Source organism: Trichoderma asperellum, chromosome 2 (assembly GCF_020647865.1).
Source record: "Trichoderma asperellum chromosome 2, complete sequence".
Classification (NCBI taxonomy): Eukaryota; Fungi; Ascomycota; class Sordariomycetes; order Hypocreales; family Hypocreaceae; genus Trichoderma; species Trichoderma asperellum.
This window is the reverse complement of record NC_089416.1, coordinates 3,291,463-3,307,490: the sequence shown is the minus strand read 5'-3', so window position 1 is coordinate 3,307,490 and position 16,028 is coordinate 3,291,463. Positions and strand designations below refer to the sequence as shown.

General features: G+C 50.4%; 7 protein-coding genes across 10 annotated transcripts; 3 read left to right on the top strand and 4 right to left on the bottom strand.

Moving 5' to 3' along the window:
• Positions 1 to 201: 201 nt before the first annotated feature.
• GND1 (phosphogluconate dehydrogenase (decarboxylating) gnd1) lies at positions 202 to 2,718 on the top strand. 3 transcript variants are annotated; one of them, XM_066126868.1, is made up of 5 exons: positions 202 to 389; positions 903 to 935; positions 1,012 to 1,567; positions 1,639 to 2,076; positions 2,141 to 2,718. In XM_066126868.1, the coding sequence occupies exons 1-5, from the start codon at positions 376 to 378 to the stop codon at positions 2,579 to 2,581; spliced, it is 1,482 nt and encodes a 493-aa protein (XP_065982975.1). In that variant the 5' UTR covers positions 202 to 375; the 3' UTR covers positions 2,582 to 2,718. The 3 variants fall into 3 exon arrangements, with proteins under 3 accessions (XP_065982975.1, XP_024766850.1, XP_065982976.1); XM_024904860.2 differs by having other exon boundaries at positions 807 to 935; XM_066126869.1 differs by having other exon boundaries at positions 202 to 935.
• A 444-nt stretch (positions 2,719 to 3,162) lies between these two features.
• On the top strand, positions 3,163 to 6,037 carry TrAFT101_003392 (uncharacterized protein). Its single transcript, XM_066126867.1, has 4 exons — positions 3,163 to 3,414; positions 3,483 to 3,749; positions 3,808 to 5,265; positions 5,359 to 6,037. The coding sequence occupies exons 1-4, from the start codon at positions 3,373 to 3,375 to the stop codon at positions 5,758 to 5,760; spliced, it is 2,169 nt and encodes a 722-aa protein (XP_065982974.1). The 5' UTR covers positions 3,163 to 3,372; the 3' UTR covers positions 5,761 to 6,037.
• On the top strand, positions 5,881 to 8,948 carry TrAFT101_003391 (uncharacterized protein). Of its 2 annotated transcripts, none has more exons than XM_066126866.1 (3): positions 5,881 to 6,595; positions 6,667 to 7,397; positions 7,462 to 8,948. In XM_066126866.1, the coding sequence occupies exons 1-3, from the start codon at positions 6,517 to 6,519 to the stop codon at positions 7,894 to 7,896; spliced, it is 1,245 nt and encodes a 414-aa protein (XP_065982973.1). In that variant the 5' UTR covers positions 5,881 to 6,516; the 3' UTR covers positions 7,897 to 8,948. The 2 variants fall into 2 exon arrangements, with proteins under 2 accessions (XP_065982973.1, XP_065982972.1); XM_066126865.1 differs by having other exon boundaries at positions 6,564 to 7,397; positions 7,462 to 7,821; positions 7,887 to 8,948.
• On the bottom strand, positions 8,706 to 9,296 carry TrAFT101_003390 (uncharacterized protein; the record flags this gene model as incomplete). Its single annotated transcript, XM_024898787.1, has 1 exon — positions 8,706 to 9,296. The coding sequence occupies one exon, from the start codon at positions 9,294 to 9,296 to the stop codon at positions 8,706 to 8,708; it is 591 nt and encodes a 196-aa protein (XP_024766853.1).
• An 82-nt stretch (positions 9,297 to 9,378) lies between these two features.
• Positions 9,379 to 10,100, bottom strand: TrAFT101_003389 (uncharacterized protein; the record flags this gene model as incomplete). Its single annotated transcript, XM_066126864.1, has 2 exons — positions 9,379 to 9,458; positions 10,028 to 10,100. The coding sequence occupies 2 exons, from the start codon at positions 10,098 to 10,100 to the stop codon at positions 9,379 to 9,381; spliced, it is 153 nt and encodes a 50-aa protein (XP_065982971.1).
• Positions 10,101 to 10,416: 316 nt separating this feature from the next.
• Positions 10,417 to 12,178, bottom strand: TrAFT101_003388 (uncharacterized protein; the record flags this gene model as incomplete). Its single annotated transcript, XM_024909329.2, has 3 exons — positions 10,417 to 11,455; positions 11,537 to 11,635; positions 11,700 to 12,178. The coding sequence occupies 3 exons, from the start codon at positions 12,176 to 12,178 to the stop codon at positions 10,417 to 10,419; spliced, it is 1,617 nt and encodes a 538-aa protein (XP_024766854.2).
• A 958-nt stretch (positions 12,179 to 13,136) lies between these two features.
• Positions 13,137 to 15,681, bottom strand: TrAFT101_003387 (uncharacterized protein; the record flags this gene model as incomplete). The annotated part of the gene is made up of 2 exons (XM_024899051.1): positions 13,137 to 15,547; positions 15,615 to 15,681. 2 exons carry the CDS (start codon positions 15,679 to 15,681, stop codon positions 13,137 to 13,139), a joined length of 2,478 nt encoding a protein of 825 aa, XP_024766855.1.
• Positions 15,682 to 16,028: the final 347 nt, after the last annotated feature.

Here is a 16,028-nt window from a genome sequence, read left to right as displayed (position 1 = left end):
TAAGGCCTGCGTTAGAGGTAGACGAGTCCTAAAAGCCTCGCAGCAAGGCGGCGAAACAGGAAGATGACGATGCGCCGCCTCGCGCCAATCACCGCCTGGCCGCCCGCTTTTCTGGGGCCCTCCGGGACTTGCGTAGGCCAAAACCTCGTTCCAGGGCGCTCATGGATCTTTTTTGGGCTGCTGGGCGTTGCTGGGCGCTCAGCCGGCCCATCTGCGTTCCCACTATATTTACTTGCTCCGTCCCTCCCTATCTGCGAAAACGTTGCTTCTCTTCTCTCCTTTCTTCTCCAACTCGCAATTCCTGGTTGTTGATCTGGCGATAGCTTCGCTTGTCTGATCTCTATTCCCCGTCCTTGCTCTAATAAATCACACACAATGTCTGGCCCTGTGTAAGTCACTTCCCTGCGCTGCTGTTGGGACAAGGACAGAAGCTCTCTCTACCCCTCCCTCGCCTTTTGCTGCCAGTTCCTACCCCACCACCCCGCCCTGAAAAGCCCAACCGATTACTGCTCGATGACCTCAATTCCCGCACCGAGCCGGCGACATCGCGGGCTTTGTTTGGTGTTGAGCTCGAGCTGTGGTCATGGTGGAGGCAATGTTCTGGTGATTGATCGGTACTGGTTGTGGCGGCGGCGGCGATGGTGAAGGTGCCGGAATGAGTGCCTCATCTTGCTTGTTTCGGCTCTACCTCAACCTCTACCTCTCTCCAGCTCCAGCTCTCTCTCTTCTCCCCCAAGCTTCTGCACAATCCTGCTTCTTTTTCCCGACTTTCTCTCTCTTCTGCACCCTGCTCATGCCTGAGGTAGCGCTCGCCTCGCCAACATCAAGCTTGGCGGTGCCACGCAACCTGATTCCTCCTCTTCTCCAGCCGAAGCTTCAGGAAATGCTAACATTGTACCAAGCGCGGATCTGGGCCTTATCGGCCTTGCTGTCATGTAAGTTGCAAACCATTCCACTCCGAATCAAGCTTCAAAAGCCGCTTCAATCAATTGCTAACACTCAGTGCTACAGGGGACAGAACTTGATTCTCAACATGGCTGACAACGGCTTCACCGTCTGCGCTTACAACCGAACCGTTTCCAAGGTCGATGCCTTCCTCGAGAACGAGGCCAAGGGCAAGTCCGTTGTCGGCGCCCACAACGACAAGGAGTTCATCGCCAGCCTCAAGTCCCCCCGCCGTGTCATGCTCCTCGTCCAGGCCGGAAAGGCCGTTGACGAGTGGATTGAGAGACTCCTGCCCCTCCTTGAGAAGGGAGACATCATCATTGACGGTGGTAACTCTCACTTCCCCGACTCCAACCGCCGCACCAAGGAGCTGAGCGCCAAGGGCATCCGATTTGTCGGCTCCGGTGTTTCCGGAGGTGAGGAGGGTGCCCGATTCGGCCCCTCTCTGATGCCCGGTGGTAACGAGGAGGCTTGGCCATACATCAAGGATATCTTCCAGGCCATTTCTGCCAAGAGCGATGGCGAGGCCTGCTGTGAGTGGGTCGGCGACGAAGGTGCTGGTCACTACGTCAAGATGGTCCACAACGGTATTGAGTACGGTGACATGCAGCTCATTTGCGAGGTAAGCTCGGCCCTAGTTCCAATCAACGTCTGATCTCTGGGAATTTGAAAGCTGACAGAGCTTGTGCATAGGCCTACGACATCATGAAGCGTGGTCTCGGACTCTCCAGCAAGGAGATTGGTGACGTCTTCGCTCAGTGGAACAAGGGCGTTCTCGACTCTTTCCTGATTGAGATCACTCGTGATATCCTCTACTTCAACGACGACGACGGCACTGCCCTCGTTGAGAAGATTCTCGACAAGGCTGGCCAGAAGGGTACCGGAAAGTGGACTGCCATCAACGCTCTCGACCTTGGTATGCCTGTTACCCTGATTGCCGAGGCTGTCTTGGCTCGATGCTTGTCTGGAATCAAGGATGAGCGTTCTGAGGCCTCCACCAAGCTCCGATATGTTTCCCGTGGCAGCGGCAAGTTTGAGGGTGACAAGAAGCAGTTCCTGGAGGACCTCGAGCAGGCTCTGTACGCTTCCAAGATCATCTCATACGCCCAGGGCTTCATGCTCATGCAGGAGGTAAGAAGATGACTTGCATTTAATGACTCGAGGACGTGTAACTAACTCGCAATTCTTTAACTAGGCTGCCCGTGAGTTCAACTGGAAGCTCAACAAGCCTTCCATCGCCCTCATGTGGCGTGGTGGCTGCATTATCCGATCCGTTTTCCTCAAGGACATCACCTCTGCTTACCGCAACGAGCCTGACCTGAAGAACCTGCTCTTCGACAACTTCTTCAACGAGGCCATCCACAAGGCCCAGCCTGGCTGGAGAGCCGTCGTTTCCCAGGCTGCTGAGCTTGGTATCCCCACTCCTGCCTTCTCCACTGCTCTGTCCTGGTTCGATGGATACCGCACCAAGGATCTGCCCGCCAACCTGCTGCAGGCTCAGCGTGACTACTTCGGTGCTCACACCTTCCACATCAAGCCTGAGTTTGCTTCAGAGAAGTACCAGACTGGCAAGGACATTCACGTCAACTGGACCGGCCGCGGTGGTAACGTCTCTGCCTCAACATACCAGGCATAAGGGAGAGATGCTTGGAGCGGGGCTGAAAAATAACAAGTTGGGTATGAATAGCAATGATAATGTTACATAAAATGGGATAATTAGGTTTGCAGTGCGAAATTTATATATAAAAAAAAGTAAAAATAACCAATTGAAGCCACCAAGTTTGCTTGTGATGTGTATAACGTGTAGATGCGTAGTAGTAGCATTGTTTTAACCCCAACTAGAGAGATACAACGGAAGGACATCTTTCCTCCTGGGGGCTTCCAGCTGTATATAACAAGAGAGGCCACCAATCCATCAATTACGAAGAATTGAGAAGAAGAGAAAGGAATGAAGACTAAATAAATAGTATTGTTGTGCACATGCACACAACCATTTAACCGTAAACGTGTACAGCACAGGCAGTATTGTGATGATATCTACCTCTAGTAGGTACTTTGTCTTACTGCGCTGCGATAGCACCCAGCAGGTTATGGACCCACCTTTATAGCCAATCCTGGCCTACCATTCGCTACAACGCTGCTGCAGCCTCGTCGCGACAAATTTGGGCTCGCGCGACGCAACGGCAGCCGCACTCTCTGCAACTCGCATCGCCCAGATCCTGGACATTGCGCTTCCGCATCATCGCCATCCCATCGGCTCGCTCGTTTGCTTGCCGCGTGCCTTGCGCCCGAACCACAATCATATCGCTCAGCACAATCTCCTGGCGCCCTTTGGATGCTTGGGGCCGCCAGACTCGACAACCCTTGTCGCCATTCCCACTGCTGTAAAAGGTCGCCCGAGAGGCTGCGCGGCCGACAGCAGCCAACATGGCGCAACTGAATCCTAGCCACAGCGTCCCCCAGGACCTTGTGAGTCGTCAATCTTTTTTTTTTTCTTTTTTTCCCAACTCCGAGCTGTCTCTAATGAAGCGGGATAGATGCCACATGTCCACCTGATCTCATCGTACCGATACCCAGCGATCCCCCGGCTCGATTTCAACGAGGTTGCCAAATGGCTGATAAATGCCCCTCAAATCGCGAGAGACCAAGCGCCCTTTTTCTGGACATACCTCGATAAGCCCGCCGATGGCACCATCCTACTGACGTGGCAGCCTTTATCGAGACTGGGGACCAATTTCGCGACAGATGGCTTCGTCTGGGCACCACCAGAGCAGATCTATAAGCATGATCTGGGTAACGGACTGGTTTGTTTGACTAGCTACCCAAACAAAATCGCACACATACTAATTGTTGCTTGTCTAGATGCTTGAGATTTACTACCTCAAGGCAGGCTACATCCCTGGCGAGCAATTCACCCTCCACGCTCGAAGACGATTCCGACTCGTTCCTGTCGCTGGACACCCCAACCCTCCGCAGCCAGATCCAAACTTGTTCATTGTGCACTACGGCCCTGCGGAAATGAACGATCGCGTCCCTGTTGCCATGATCCCATACGACGAGAGAGTCAATGCCATCATGCAGCAGCGCCATTTTCTCCAGAGAGCCGGCCAGATTCGCCGAAAGGAGTTTATGCTGTCTGATCGAGTCAACTGGCCTTCACTGCCGGAGCTCACTCGTCAACAACTTGGACCCCAGATGAACCCTCGCGGTGTGCCTCAGCAGATGGCATACCCAGCGCAACCACCACCACCTGGGCCTCCCTCAAAGAGAGCCCGCCATGGACAGAATCAGGGCCAGCAAGCGGCGTTACCTCCGGGAATGCCACCGGTCGATGCGGCCTTTGATGACGATGAAGATATCTCAAGGGGAGACATGTTTGACCACTTGACCCCGAGAGAGATCTCAATGAGCCGTTATCAACAAAATCACGAGTGGATGGAGGAGATTCTGTCTTCTGCGTACAGAATAGGTCAGATCACACCCGCAGATCTCGGCTTGGGTCTCAAGGGGGAACTGGCGTCTCTAACGGAGGGTATTTTCACTGCTCAGGGAGGCGAAGCCTACAGCCAAGCTCCCGAAAAGTCCTATGTCGGACGTCTGGACCCCGGTCAGGCTGACGAGTTCCGCAAGCGAGTCGACAAATACGTTTCTACGACCCAGGATGAAATCAAAAAGATGGAAGAAGAACACCGCAAAACAATGGCTGCGTTCAAAGAGAATTCTATCCTGAAGATCAAGGAGCGAGAACTCAAAGCCATTGCGGATGGCCCCAAACACGAAAACCGAGCTCATTCGGATGAAGAGCCCGCAGGTCGCCAAGTCTCTAAACACTCAGTTGAAGAAATAGTACAGCAGGTAGAGTCAGCATCAGGTCGAAAGATTGTCAGCTTACCGCTCTCCAAGCGGATTCAAGACGGTGGTTATCAGCCTCCCGCTCCTGAACCGTTGGCCCCAGGCTCAGCCGCAGAGCTCTCTCGACAGCCATCTCGGGCGGGGTCTCAAGCAAGCGGTGCAATGATGGGTGAAACTGACATGGACATGGGCGATACAGCATCTGGATTGTTGGACCAAATGCATACCGGCTTCTCTTCTACGTCAACACCAGTCAACAACTTCCCGACGCCTCAAGCTCATCTATCCGCCGGTCCGTCTGGCGCGGCTACGCCATCGCAAGCGGTAAATGCCGCCTCACCAGCACCGGCACCGGCACCTGCGCCCGTACCCGCATCGGCGCCATCTGCTCCCGCCGCCGCCGCCGCTCCGCCACAGCCATCTAGCGATGTAGAGATGGGCGGAACTGATACTGCCACCGAGAACGAGGTACGAACTACGCCCGATCATAGCACCGGTAGTGGAGATTGGGTTGTAGTTCCCAAAGATGGCGACAATGCAACGGCTAATGATACGACTCAGACGACGACGCAAGGTCCCACCGATGCTGCCGCTACCACAACTGCTGCTGCCGTCTCTGACCCCGCTCCTGCTCCTGTTGCCGCTGCCAGTGCAGAGGGTGATGACGCCAAACCGCCGACACCAACAGCTGCAAAGGCACCTTCAGCAGCGGCCACTCCTGCGGTTACCGACGGAGGCTCCGTATCTTTTGACCAGAATGACTTTAGCTCTCTAGGCGACCTAGATACGGCGGGAGATGCCCTGGCGGGATATGACGCTCCAGACCTAGACGGCTCAGCAGGTGGACTAGATGATGGCTTAGACCTTCAGATGGACATGGAGGATTCCGCGTTTGGAGATGCTTTTCACGGCGTAGACGCTTCTCATACCCCGGGAGACGGACAAAATCAGGATGGCATGTGAGATACTTGTAATTGTTCTTGTAGGAAATTGGAACGAAAAGATATTTGATTAGATGCTAATGTTGCTTTGTCTTTCTTTCTTTCTTTCTTCTTCTTTTCCCACCTTTTTTTTTTTTTTTTTGTCTCTTGGTAGTAGATGAGTGGATATTGCCTAGCCGGTGGTTTGAATGCTACTGCACTATAATGAAAACGGCAGGGTGTTTTCTGGGAAGATAATTCTTCTGCTTCTGCTGCCTCTGCCGCCTTTGGCTGTTATGTACTTGTATTTGAATTATTACACTAGACGCTAGGAAGTGCTTGTATATGCTGTATTCTCTTTCATAAAAGTCTCTCTGAAATCTCCGAATTCGCTAAAAACAGGAATTGCATAAACACATCATGCCCCCCCTGGCCCCAGTTAATTAAATAACATGGGCTGCTGGTCCATTCCTCGCCTGCAGAGTATATGCTTATACCTGGGCAATCCCATATAAAAAAAAGACTCAAAACTTCAGTATTAGAAAGCCCAGGCCGCGTTCTTGCAAAAATCATAAAGAGATCATTTCTGGGCAAGGCAAACAAAACACAACCCCGCAGTTCTTACGTCACGTTCTAGAGGAGGGATGTCCGCAAAGGGGGTGCTCCCTTGCTTTCCTGTTGCCCATTAAGTGAGCGGTTACTCAGTGATGTGGGTTAGATTTTCCCACGATCAGCACTCGAAATCCGCTGCGATAGGACAGTCTCTCTTCTGAGTCTCATCCGTCGGCAATATTACGCCATGGTTGAACACGTCCGCATTCATCCCCAATGTGGCGCGTGCAGCTTTGCGTTTACAGCCAGCGAGGCTGTGGTTGCGCGTAAGATGGCTCGCTACCGTCCTTACCTTCTGTATATGCTGTTCGCCATACCCACTAATACTCCATTTTAGTGATCAAACAAGGCGATAATGCCATTCGGGCCACTTCCCCAGCAATATTGTACGAGGACTCAACATATAGCGATACCGGATACACGGCTGAATGGCTGTATTGCAGCCGCCCGAAGTGTAAAGAGTGTATCTCCGCAGCCCCAACCGTTACGTTTCACAGGGAATGCCTGGAGTTTTCTGAGCAGCTGTCAGCAACGGAGGATAAAGTGCCCTGGCTATGGACTGCTGCGACGTGGAGAAGTCCTTGGAATGGCGCACGGCCTCTGCATCACGGCCTTTCTCCTGTTGTTGATGTTAGGCACTTCATCGATCGCGCAGCCCAGGCTTGTGACATGCCCAGTCTGTCATTGTTGCCCAAAGAATTGGCACTCATGATTTATAAACGATCCAGCCAGAGCTGCTTGCATCGGTATTTGTCTTTCTGGTCCTATGCACGATGGTGGAACCTGGGGCATGACAAAACGCCAGAAATGATTCCCATCGATGCAGTCGAAGAGTGGCAGCGTGGTTCACACCCGATCATGAGCAAGGGCGCTAGACATGGCGAAGTGGAGAGTGATGCGCAGAAACCCATTATTATAGTCCTGTCCATCGATTCTCACGGCTTGCGGAGTATAAAACGGGTCCCGAAGGGCTATACTGATGCTGATAGCAAGCCTTCACAACCCGACACAGTTGTATATGTCGCTGAGGCAGCTGAATGCTTTGCCTCTGCGTATGTGGAGTATAACGTGCGTTTTATAAGTTACAATCTCTCTGTGGCGAGGCGCTGACTGATTTATTGTCACTGCTTAGTATCCATTTGCCCGGCTTCAGCTTACGGGCAGGCCAGACCAATTTCGAGTCTGGGATACACCTTCGCCCCCACCATGGCAAGAGTGTGTTGTAGATGCAAATTACGACTCTGCGCGTGCAAAGAGCCATCTATCGACTATTGACACCCGCAACTCCACAGGCCTGACGTTTTTTATATGTCATAGTTTGGTATGGGCTATTCATACACACACAAAGGCACAGGCTTCCGCGCAGCGCACATTCAATGCCTTGAGCCCAAACATTCAGCCTCTTGTCCAGTGGGTTCATGTTCCTCTTGGCACCGAAGACACAATTACTGCCCTTGGCTGGAGCCGTGGTTATAACAATGCGCGCTTTTACGTGAGTTACTCTAAATCCCTAGCGACATGTATACAGTTGAAACTCGCTGATGGAGGGGAAAACAGCTGCGTTTGAAATTGGCAGGGGATATAGTTGTGGGGTCGACTTATAGGATGAGAAACGAAGATGTGCAGTTGATCCAGCATCCTCTCACTCTTATATACGAAAGGCCGGATGGCGAGGCGGTAACCTTTGTAGGTGGCTACGCCAAACAATTGGAAGCAGACGAGCAAAAAGATGCCGAGGCTGTCTCTACGTTTACCTTCCAGTATAGGAGACAGCCATTCATGTCTGCCACTTATTCATCGGCTCCTCTAAACGATGTCATTCGGACTCGAGTGTTTTATGAAAGAGGTGCTCCAGCATGCCGAGGGATTGTGCTAGAGTATGGGAATGGGTCGAAACGGGGCCTTGGACAATGCAGACTGGGTGTTGATCAAACCGAAGAATGCATAGACCCTACACAACTTTGCTACAGCTCGTTGGGCAAGAACTCTGTGCAAGTAAGATTCTCCAACGGGAGCTCACATTGGCATGAGGAAACTGGTTGGACATGCTGTATGATGAGGGGCGTTTTGGAATTTTGGTTTAGCGATACGGAAGTGAAACTGAACTGGCAGCAGCAACAGTATGATGCTTGAATCTTGCCATTTTTTTTTTTTTCATCTGGTTTATTTATATGCCTAAATTGTTAAAGGAACCTAGCTTTCCTGAATAATCATGATTTCCTGGCGTATATGTAATGTCTGATGTGAAGTAATAAGATGCCTATGCACAGCATGTCTTGAAGGGCACCGTACCAAATGTCGTTGATAATAAAATACTACTTCTACCCCTTGTGATTCTGCTGCCATGTTGCATGTATATAGTGTTTGCCAACGAGATTACTGGCTTGAAGCCCACTGAAATGCTTCCCGGATCACAGTTCTCATCGCATCTGTAATATCCAACCCAGCCAAGTCTGCTTCGCTAGCCCAACAACTCTCTGAATGCTCATCTGCACTAAGCTTGATTGTACCAGGAGAGACTGAAACGACGTAGTTGAGCTGAATAGCGCTTTTAGAAACAAGCACTTCTTCGCCAGCTGCCCCGGTGGTTGATTTTTCGGTTGAATATATCATCGGCTCTAGCTCAGCAAGAATCTCAGCCACGTCGAGGCCGGTCTCTTCCTTCACCTCGCGGAAAAGAGCATGTTTGAGGGTTGGATCATCCGGGTCGACCTTCCCGCTGGGTAACTCAAAGACGTTTGGGTAATACGGCTCGCGGGGCGCCCTTTTCAAGAGAAGGATGCGCGGCGTCTGGGAAGGAGAGCCAGAGGCATGCTGAAGAGCAGCCGCTCCAACCACAACCTTGTCGTACGGTCGGCCTGATGCAGACGGATGGGCCTTGCGAAACTCTCCGGCTGAGCTGCTGAGGAGTTGTAGATTGACGGGTGTGCCGACCGGGAGAGATTTGATGTGCTTTGGAATGGCCATGGCTTTTTCTGGCTGGATGGAAATTGGGGCTCAGGAGGATAAATCGAATTCGTGGTGGTGGGCAGTGATGCAGAGAGCTGGATCAGAGGAGGAGAGCAGAGAAGAAGTCGATGGGCATGTTTGCCCGGACCAGCGAGAATATATAACAAAGCGTTCTGTTGCCTGCATGTGACTACCTTAGTAGTTGGCTAGGTACCTTGGGTATGCAGGTGGGGAAGAGATACTACTTGTACTTGTATGTAGCATCACGATACGATGTTGGACCCGACTTGCTCCTCGTTCCAAGCACTTGAAATATGGGGGCGGATAGAGTACACTCTGTGCGCAGATGCAAGCATGGCTTCCATTGGTTGGGAAGATTCGCTTTATCGAGGAAATAAGAGGCATCTCAATTGCTGATCTTGGCGTAGGCTGGAGATCCAGCAGAGCTCTGTCAGGCGGAGTCTTGTGATGAGAAGGCCGCTTCGAGGAACATGTTTGGTGATAAGATATGTGGTGGCCATTGGTAGATGTAGGGGAACACTGGGAAAGGTAAGTGGGAAAGAGAAAAAGTAAGAAGGCTGGTTGGACAGGGGTCATACTCGTAAAGTCAACTCAAAGTTAAAAAAAAAAAAAAAAAGAAAAAGAAAAGGAAAGAAAAGAAAAGAAAAGAAAAGAAAAGAAAAGAAAAGAAAAGAAAAGAAAAGAAAAGAAAAGAAAAGAAAAGAAAAGAAAAGAAAAGAAAAGTTGACCTAGACTCTCAAGCAGCTTGGCCGCGTGTGCCTTTTTGTTTACACCAGATAACTGCATTGCACTCAGGTGCATGGCAATATGGCATCACGGATATGTAGATATAGAGAGTCCATTACGGATATATAGATTATTGATAGAAGAAGTCTTGGAAATATCCACTATTAGGTAGCAGTAATCTAGCGTATTTAAGAAGAAAACAAAATTCAAAGAGCCAAGGCAAACAGTCTAGAGTAATTCCAACCAAAAACACTCCTTTGGTGTACCCCAACGCCAATCATGTAATAGAAGCCCCATGGCCGTTTTCTATATAATGTACAACTCAAACCAATCTGTACCTCGTATCGCCCACAGGGGCCAGCTTGAATCCCCCGTACTTAGCCAAGGATTACTAGGCTGCACCTCTAATGTTATCAAACGGGCTCTCAGGGTAATCAAGCATATTCATTGAGTCATCCAAGTCGCCCAATTCTCTGGCCACGGTTATAACCAAGCTGTCCTCTCCAGTCTTGTCACCTGAAGCTTCCCAGAAGACGGCACCTCCGAGGCCCCTGCTCATGAGATACCCGGCCTTCATTCGAGCTGTCTCGACGGTATCGTACGAAACGAGCTCTTCTGTTGCTGCATCGTAACAGAATGCCGCGATGATTTTTCTACTGATGTAGACATCCGAGTTAGGTCGTGGCAGGTCGCGATATAGCCAGACACCCTGCTCAATGGAGCCCTGTCCCAGGCCTTGGTAGGGCTGGCCAATGCCCTGGGTGTTCATGAATGAACGGCCGTAGAGAGGAAGGCCGAAAATAATCTTGCTAGGATCAATACCATTGGCAAGGTAGCCATCTACTGCATCGTTGGAGTTGAACTTGGTGCTAGTAGGATGATAAGGGTCAGCGAAGACGTTTGCTTGATTTCCCGACGTGTCGTCCCAGCTGCCAGCATAGTCATAGGCCATGAGGTGCCAAGCATCGACATATCTGTCCATTCCCTGCATGTCCAGAATGTTATAGTGCAGAGGGCCAGCAGGTGTCGCGACAGTGAGAAGGTAGTGGTAATCTTGGTTATTGCGTTGGGCGTAATCATCCAAAGCTTCTCGGCACTCTCTGAGGAGATACACAAAATTTTCCGCCTCTTCTCCAGAAAGAGGGTATTCGTAGTCGATATCAAGACCATCGAATCCCCAACGGGCGAGAAGTTCAACAGCAGTCCGAGCAAACTGGCTTCGGCCAGCAGCTGAACTGATGGCAGGGTCAAACTTGCCCTCTTGCGACGCAGTCCAACCGCCGATAGAAAGCAGAGTCTTCATGGAGCGATGCGTCTTCTTCAGTAGGAATACTTGTTCTATAGCACCATGGACGTTGTTTCCGGATTCGTCCCAGCTCTGGTCGTCGCCAAGGCGCTTCTGCTCGTCGCCCCAAGTATCAATCGAGATGCTGCAAGTCTTGTAAGCAAATCAGGCCATCAAAGTACAGAACTCTTGTCTCTCTTTCTTCTATTTTAGGGGCAAGTCTTACACAGATCCATCGCTGGCAATTCCAGCAAACGCATACAGCAAATGCGTAATCTCATCTGCGGGGACGTGTTGAGGCAGAAAATTTGCGCCATAGATGCTCCTACTACTATTAGCAGCTATTCCCGACAAGTTAGGATTGGCTGTAAAAGACGTGATAAGCTCACCAGTTTGTAAAATACACAACATTCTTCTTCTTCCCCTGTGGTCTTGTCCAGGAGCTCTTTTCATTAGTTGTACCAGTGTTGCTTGGCTTAAAGAACGGAGGTTTGGCTTCTGATTGTGAAGAAGTATCATTTCTAGCTGATGATGATGATGCCGGAGAAGAAAATGGCCCAGGAGTGGGATTGTCCAGTAATGGATCTGACAGTGGCGGTACAGGAGATTCCGCGCCTGATCCTAGATCGAGTGGATTGGGAGCCAATGGCTCTAGATGTGACGACTGCGAAGCAAATGGATCCACGACGATGGGCTCAGTATCCAGCGGCTCTGAGCCGAATGGCAGAGAAGCGGTCAGTCCACTCGATACTGGCGAAGAAAGAGGCACTGAGTGCTGCTCTGGAGCTTGACATCTTTCAGCAACGGTTGGAGCAGCCAGGGCAACTCTGGCCACAAGTGGCAGAGCGGCACAAAAGAGTTTGAGCATTGCGTGTGAACTTTGAGCGCAAGTATGTAGTGCCAATGGCAAAATATTCGAGGTAAAGAAACAGTGATGATATTGAAACCAAGGCTCCCTGCCGCTTCTTATATGAACAAAAGTAAAAGTAGTGGACGATGATCCCGCAGTGGGATAGCACTAAGACACTGTGTCAGAGGTATTGAGAACGGCGGACTCGCCATCTCCTGAATTGCTGCGCGGTCTGGACCACATAATCATAAACTTTCCGCTTCGGAGTACATTACACCGTGATTAGAGGAATGCAGAGAGAGAAAATAAAAGGTTGGAACCATGCCGGTGCGTGGCTCTTAAGAGAGTTTGGATGAACCGGCAAGACCCGTTTGTGGCTTTGGCGTGGCTAACAGCCTGTTGAGTGTTGAGTCAATAAGGGCCACGCGACATCTTAAACGGCCCTATTCCCGCTTGTTCATTGGGATCTCGCTTACTGCGTTGGATACTTTGTTAGCAGTGACTCAATGGCTGGCAAGCATACGGATAGCGACTATTATTTCCGCTTAGAGCTGTATCAGAAAGACAAATTAAGAACCAACCAATTACGGATGCATGCTCGTCTGTTTCTCCAGCCACCCGCTCGAATCTGGATGCGCACTGATTTCGGGCTAAGATTAGAACACAGGGTAAGACATTTTACATCAGCCATAAGGGGGAAGCCAGGAATGGAATATTCCATAGCCGCGTGCGGGAATGCGATAAATCGCACTAGGATCTCCAGCAAGGGAGAGTAAGGGGGAGAATCCGAAAAGTTGGCCTAAAAAAACGTGGTCCTCCACAACGAGGCGTCTATTCGCCTCAAAGGTGGCTTGGCCATGCCGAGGAATTCAATAAATGGAGATCTTCAGACAATACTTCCGGTAGCATAGTTCAAAATCATACACACAGTAAGAGTCGGTCTGTGACTGTGTCTTAAAATAGTATTGCATTCAGGCTATCGTCGTTCGCGGCACGTATCAGGCGCCTCTTCCTCCACGGCTACAACATCTCCAACTTGTACTGTGGGCCTCCGAGCATCTAACTCGTCGTATCGCTCTGTAGGTTCATGCCGCATATGTGTACCAAAATAAACCTTGCCGTTCAGACGCCTCGTTTTTGCAAGCGTTACGAACGGTTCCTGCCTTCTCTCGCCAGTGTTTTGATCCACGCATACCATGTGACATCTCTGGCAGGCTCCCAGGAGTTTGAAGCCGTGGTCTCCGATACTAACCATCCTCCACATGTCTTCTGAATAAGCAGGCCAGCTTTGTTGGCCTGGCCAAGTCTCAATCACGATATTCGCCCGAAATACTGCTTCCTCCACAGCTGATCCCCCAGTCTTCATGATGCTCTGATTGAGCGATTCCACGCTAGACGTACTTATCATGAGAATTGGGCTCTCATTGGATAAAAGAATCTTCCCCGGCTGGCTCTGCTGCTCTGAATCCGAATCAGGGGGGGAGGGAACACCAGGAAAAGAAGGGTACTGGCAGCTTTGAGTACTTTCTGTCTGCTGATGCTTCTGCATCCGAGCCTTAGAGAGCCTGCTACTGGCTCCCCGGCCTCCTGCTGGAAATCTTGCTAGCACGCATGGAATCCCAAGAGAGTCGGTAAAAAAGTCATTGATGTCCTCAGAGAGGTAGGCTTGTGCTGAGATATTTTCTCCGCAAACTCTAGAGCTTGTTTGGCGGAAGTTTTTGTCAAAGAGAGATGGGTCGTTGGATAGCGGTATATCCACATATGTCGGCTGCCCATTCGGCGCGCTTCCACGATATTTCACGCGGAGCACCTTCTCCTCAAAGAGTAGCAAAGGCTGCAATAGAGCCATTTGCGGATATCTCTTTTGGCTCAGAGCTAGTCCTGAGCCTCGGTGAACCAAGCACCACTCTCTATCCCAAGCTAGCCCCTCTGGCCGCACTTCCCAACGAACTCCAGGTGGAATAACATAGCCGCTACAGCTCTTGATTGGATATACGGTGATAGTTTTGACCCGAAGCTTTGACGACGGACCAAGAGCTTTCGACGGAGGATGGATCTGAGTCATTAACCGTTCCTCCACAAAAAACTCTTTCATAAAAGCCAGGAATTGAGATACATCCGATTTCGTGCTCATTGCGCCTAGACTGGCGCGTATAATGCCAGTAGGTTTGTTAATAAATCGGCCACTGTCTTCGCCGCATCGAATTCCAGCAGAAAGATTTCGTTTCATTTCCCACGGTTGTAGATCGAGAGCAGAAGCAATCCCAGCAGGGCTGCACACACCCCCTGTCCTTAAATGCATTTTCTTCAAGATGGCCAGCTTCTCAAATTCAACAAGTCCAACCCATAAACCACGACTGTCTTGAATATTAAAAGAAATAACTGGCCCAGTATCAAATAGCGTCGTATCATCGGGTATATCTGAATAGATATGACAAACAGGGTTCCCATTCGCGTGCCGTAGATCGTGCAGCCCACGGTAGAGTTCACGACTTAGATATGCTGTGTGAGAACTGATTTGCTCCATGGAGCCAAAAAGCCGTTGATGAGTTGATATTGCTATGCCAGCGGCAATGATATTGTGGAATGGTAGTGTCCCGTCTTCAAGACGCTCATGAAGAGATAAAGACTTCCGAGCATGCCACGGTTCGTCTCCACAGACCACCAGGTCCACCGTGCCTCCGCCAAAATATTTTCGATGGTTGAATATAGACTCCGCAGAACGCCGGACAAGGAGAACGCCCAAGTCAGGAAATCCAAAAATCTTATATAAACTTAAAACAACAAAATCCGCACCAAAGTTGGGATGTGAAAGGTCGAGTTGTGAAGTGGCGCTGAGTGAAGCCGCGTCTAAGAGTGTCAGTATCCGAGGCGATGGTTGAGTCTGACTATCCTTCAGCTTCTTGGCCCATGATAGGGGATATCTCCTGCCGTCCATATGAGACTGAGCTGTGTATGCGAATAACGTTGTACAGTTGCCAGATGCCATTGGCTTAAATGGACTTTCACCGTCTAGCCAAGATTGAACTCCAGTGTCGTCGAGGCAGGTGCTTTGATGCGCTTCTTCTCTTGCCCCAACGACGCTGGTATGGCAGGCTTGGTGATGGGCAAAGACATAACCTTCTGGCAAGGATCTCATGCCCTCAACCACCAACTTCACGCCAGCAGTTGCATTCGCCACAAACACCAAATCATATTGTTCGGGATCGGCTTTGAAGAATTTCAGAAGCCGTACCCGTATTTCGTCAATCTTTGATGTGGAATGCTGCGACGGCAATGACCCGGAGTGTGGATTTCCATAGAGAACCGATGTCATCTCTTGCGCAAACGAGTCCATTAGAGACTTTGAGCACAGCGTGGTCCCGGCATGATCCAGATATATGGAGTCTATACAGGTCCTATCAGTTAGATAATGCACTTCAAGGCTATGGGACATGTTTCGAATACTAGTTACCTTGCAGCATTGGGTATTCCTGGTCACGGAATGCTTCGACCGCGCTGTTGTATTGAAACCGGGCCATCTTGCTGACCAATACTTCATGTACAAGCGATGTCTGCTCAGTTGATACTTGCAGTATGTGAAAATTATCAACCAATGTCTCCAATCGAATATTTTAGTAAGACGAAGGCTCGCAAGAAATACCCGAGGATAGACGGAGAGGGGTTGGTTCCAGGGAGACTGTGTTTGTGTCAACCCATTTGACAACTGATTGCCAATGCCGGATGTGATAGGTTCAACTGCCGCATTCTATGAACGGGCGAAGATCCGCCAGTCAAATCGGAAAGGCGTTAGATGGGTATAAGTATAATGTCTAAGTTCCAGCGATCCAGGGCTAGTAAGCAAGATGACGCTCCTTTTGAGGCAGTT

What these genes read in the sequence shown, in the direction of transcription:
- GND1 (XM_024904860.2), top strand. An exon ending in CTTATCGGCCTTGCTGTCAT is followed by an intron (nt 936 to 1,011) that starts GTAAGTTGCAAA and finishes TCAGTGCTACAG; the next exon opens with GGGACAGAACTTGATTCTCA. An exon ending in ACATGCAGCTCATTTGCGAG is followed by an intron (nt 1,568 to 1,638) that starts GTAAGCTCGGCC and finishes GCTTGTGCATAG; the next exon opens with GCCTACGACATCATGAAGCG.
- TrAFT101_003392 (XM_066126867.1), top strand. Translation starts at nt 3,373, where the DNA reads ATGGCGCAACTGAATCCTAGCCACAGCGTCCCCCAGGACCTT. An exon ending in ACAGCGTCCCCCAGGACCTT is followed by an intron (nt 3,415 to 3,482) that starts GTGAGTCGTCAA and finishes GAAGCGGGATAG; the next exon opens with ATGCCACATGTCCACCTGAT. An exon ending in ATGATCTGGGTAACGGACTG is followed by an intron (nt 3,750 to 3,807) that starts GTTTGTTTGACT and finishes TTGCTTGTCTAG; the next exon opens with ATGCTTGAGATTTACTACCT.
- TrAFT101_003391 (XM_066126865.1), top strand. Translation starts at nt 6,999, where the DNA reads ATGCCCAGTCTGTCATTGTTGCCCAAAGAATTGGCACTCATGATTTAT. An exon ending in CTGCGTATGTGGAGTATAAC is followed by an intron (nt 7,398 to 7,461) that starts GTGCGTTTTATA and finishes GTCACTGCTTAG; the next exon opens with TATCCATTTGCCCGGCTTCA. An exon ending in ATAACAATGCGCGCTTTTAC is followed by an intron (nt 7,822 to 7,886) that starts GTGAGTTACTCT and finishes AGGGGAAAACAG; the next exon opens with CTGCGTTTGAAATTGGCAGG.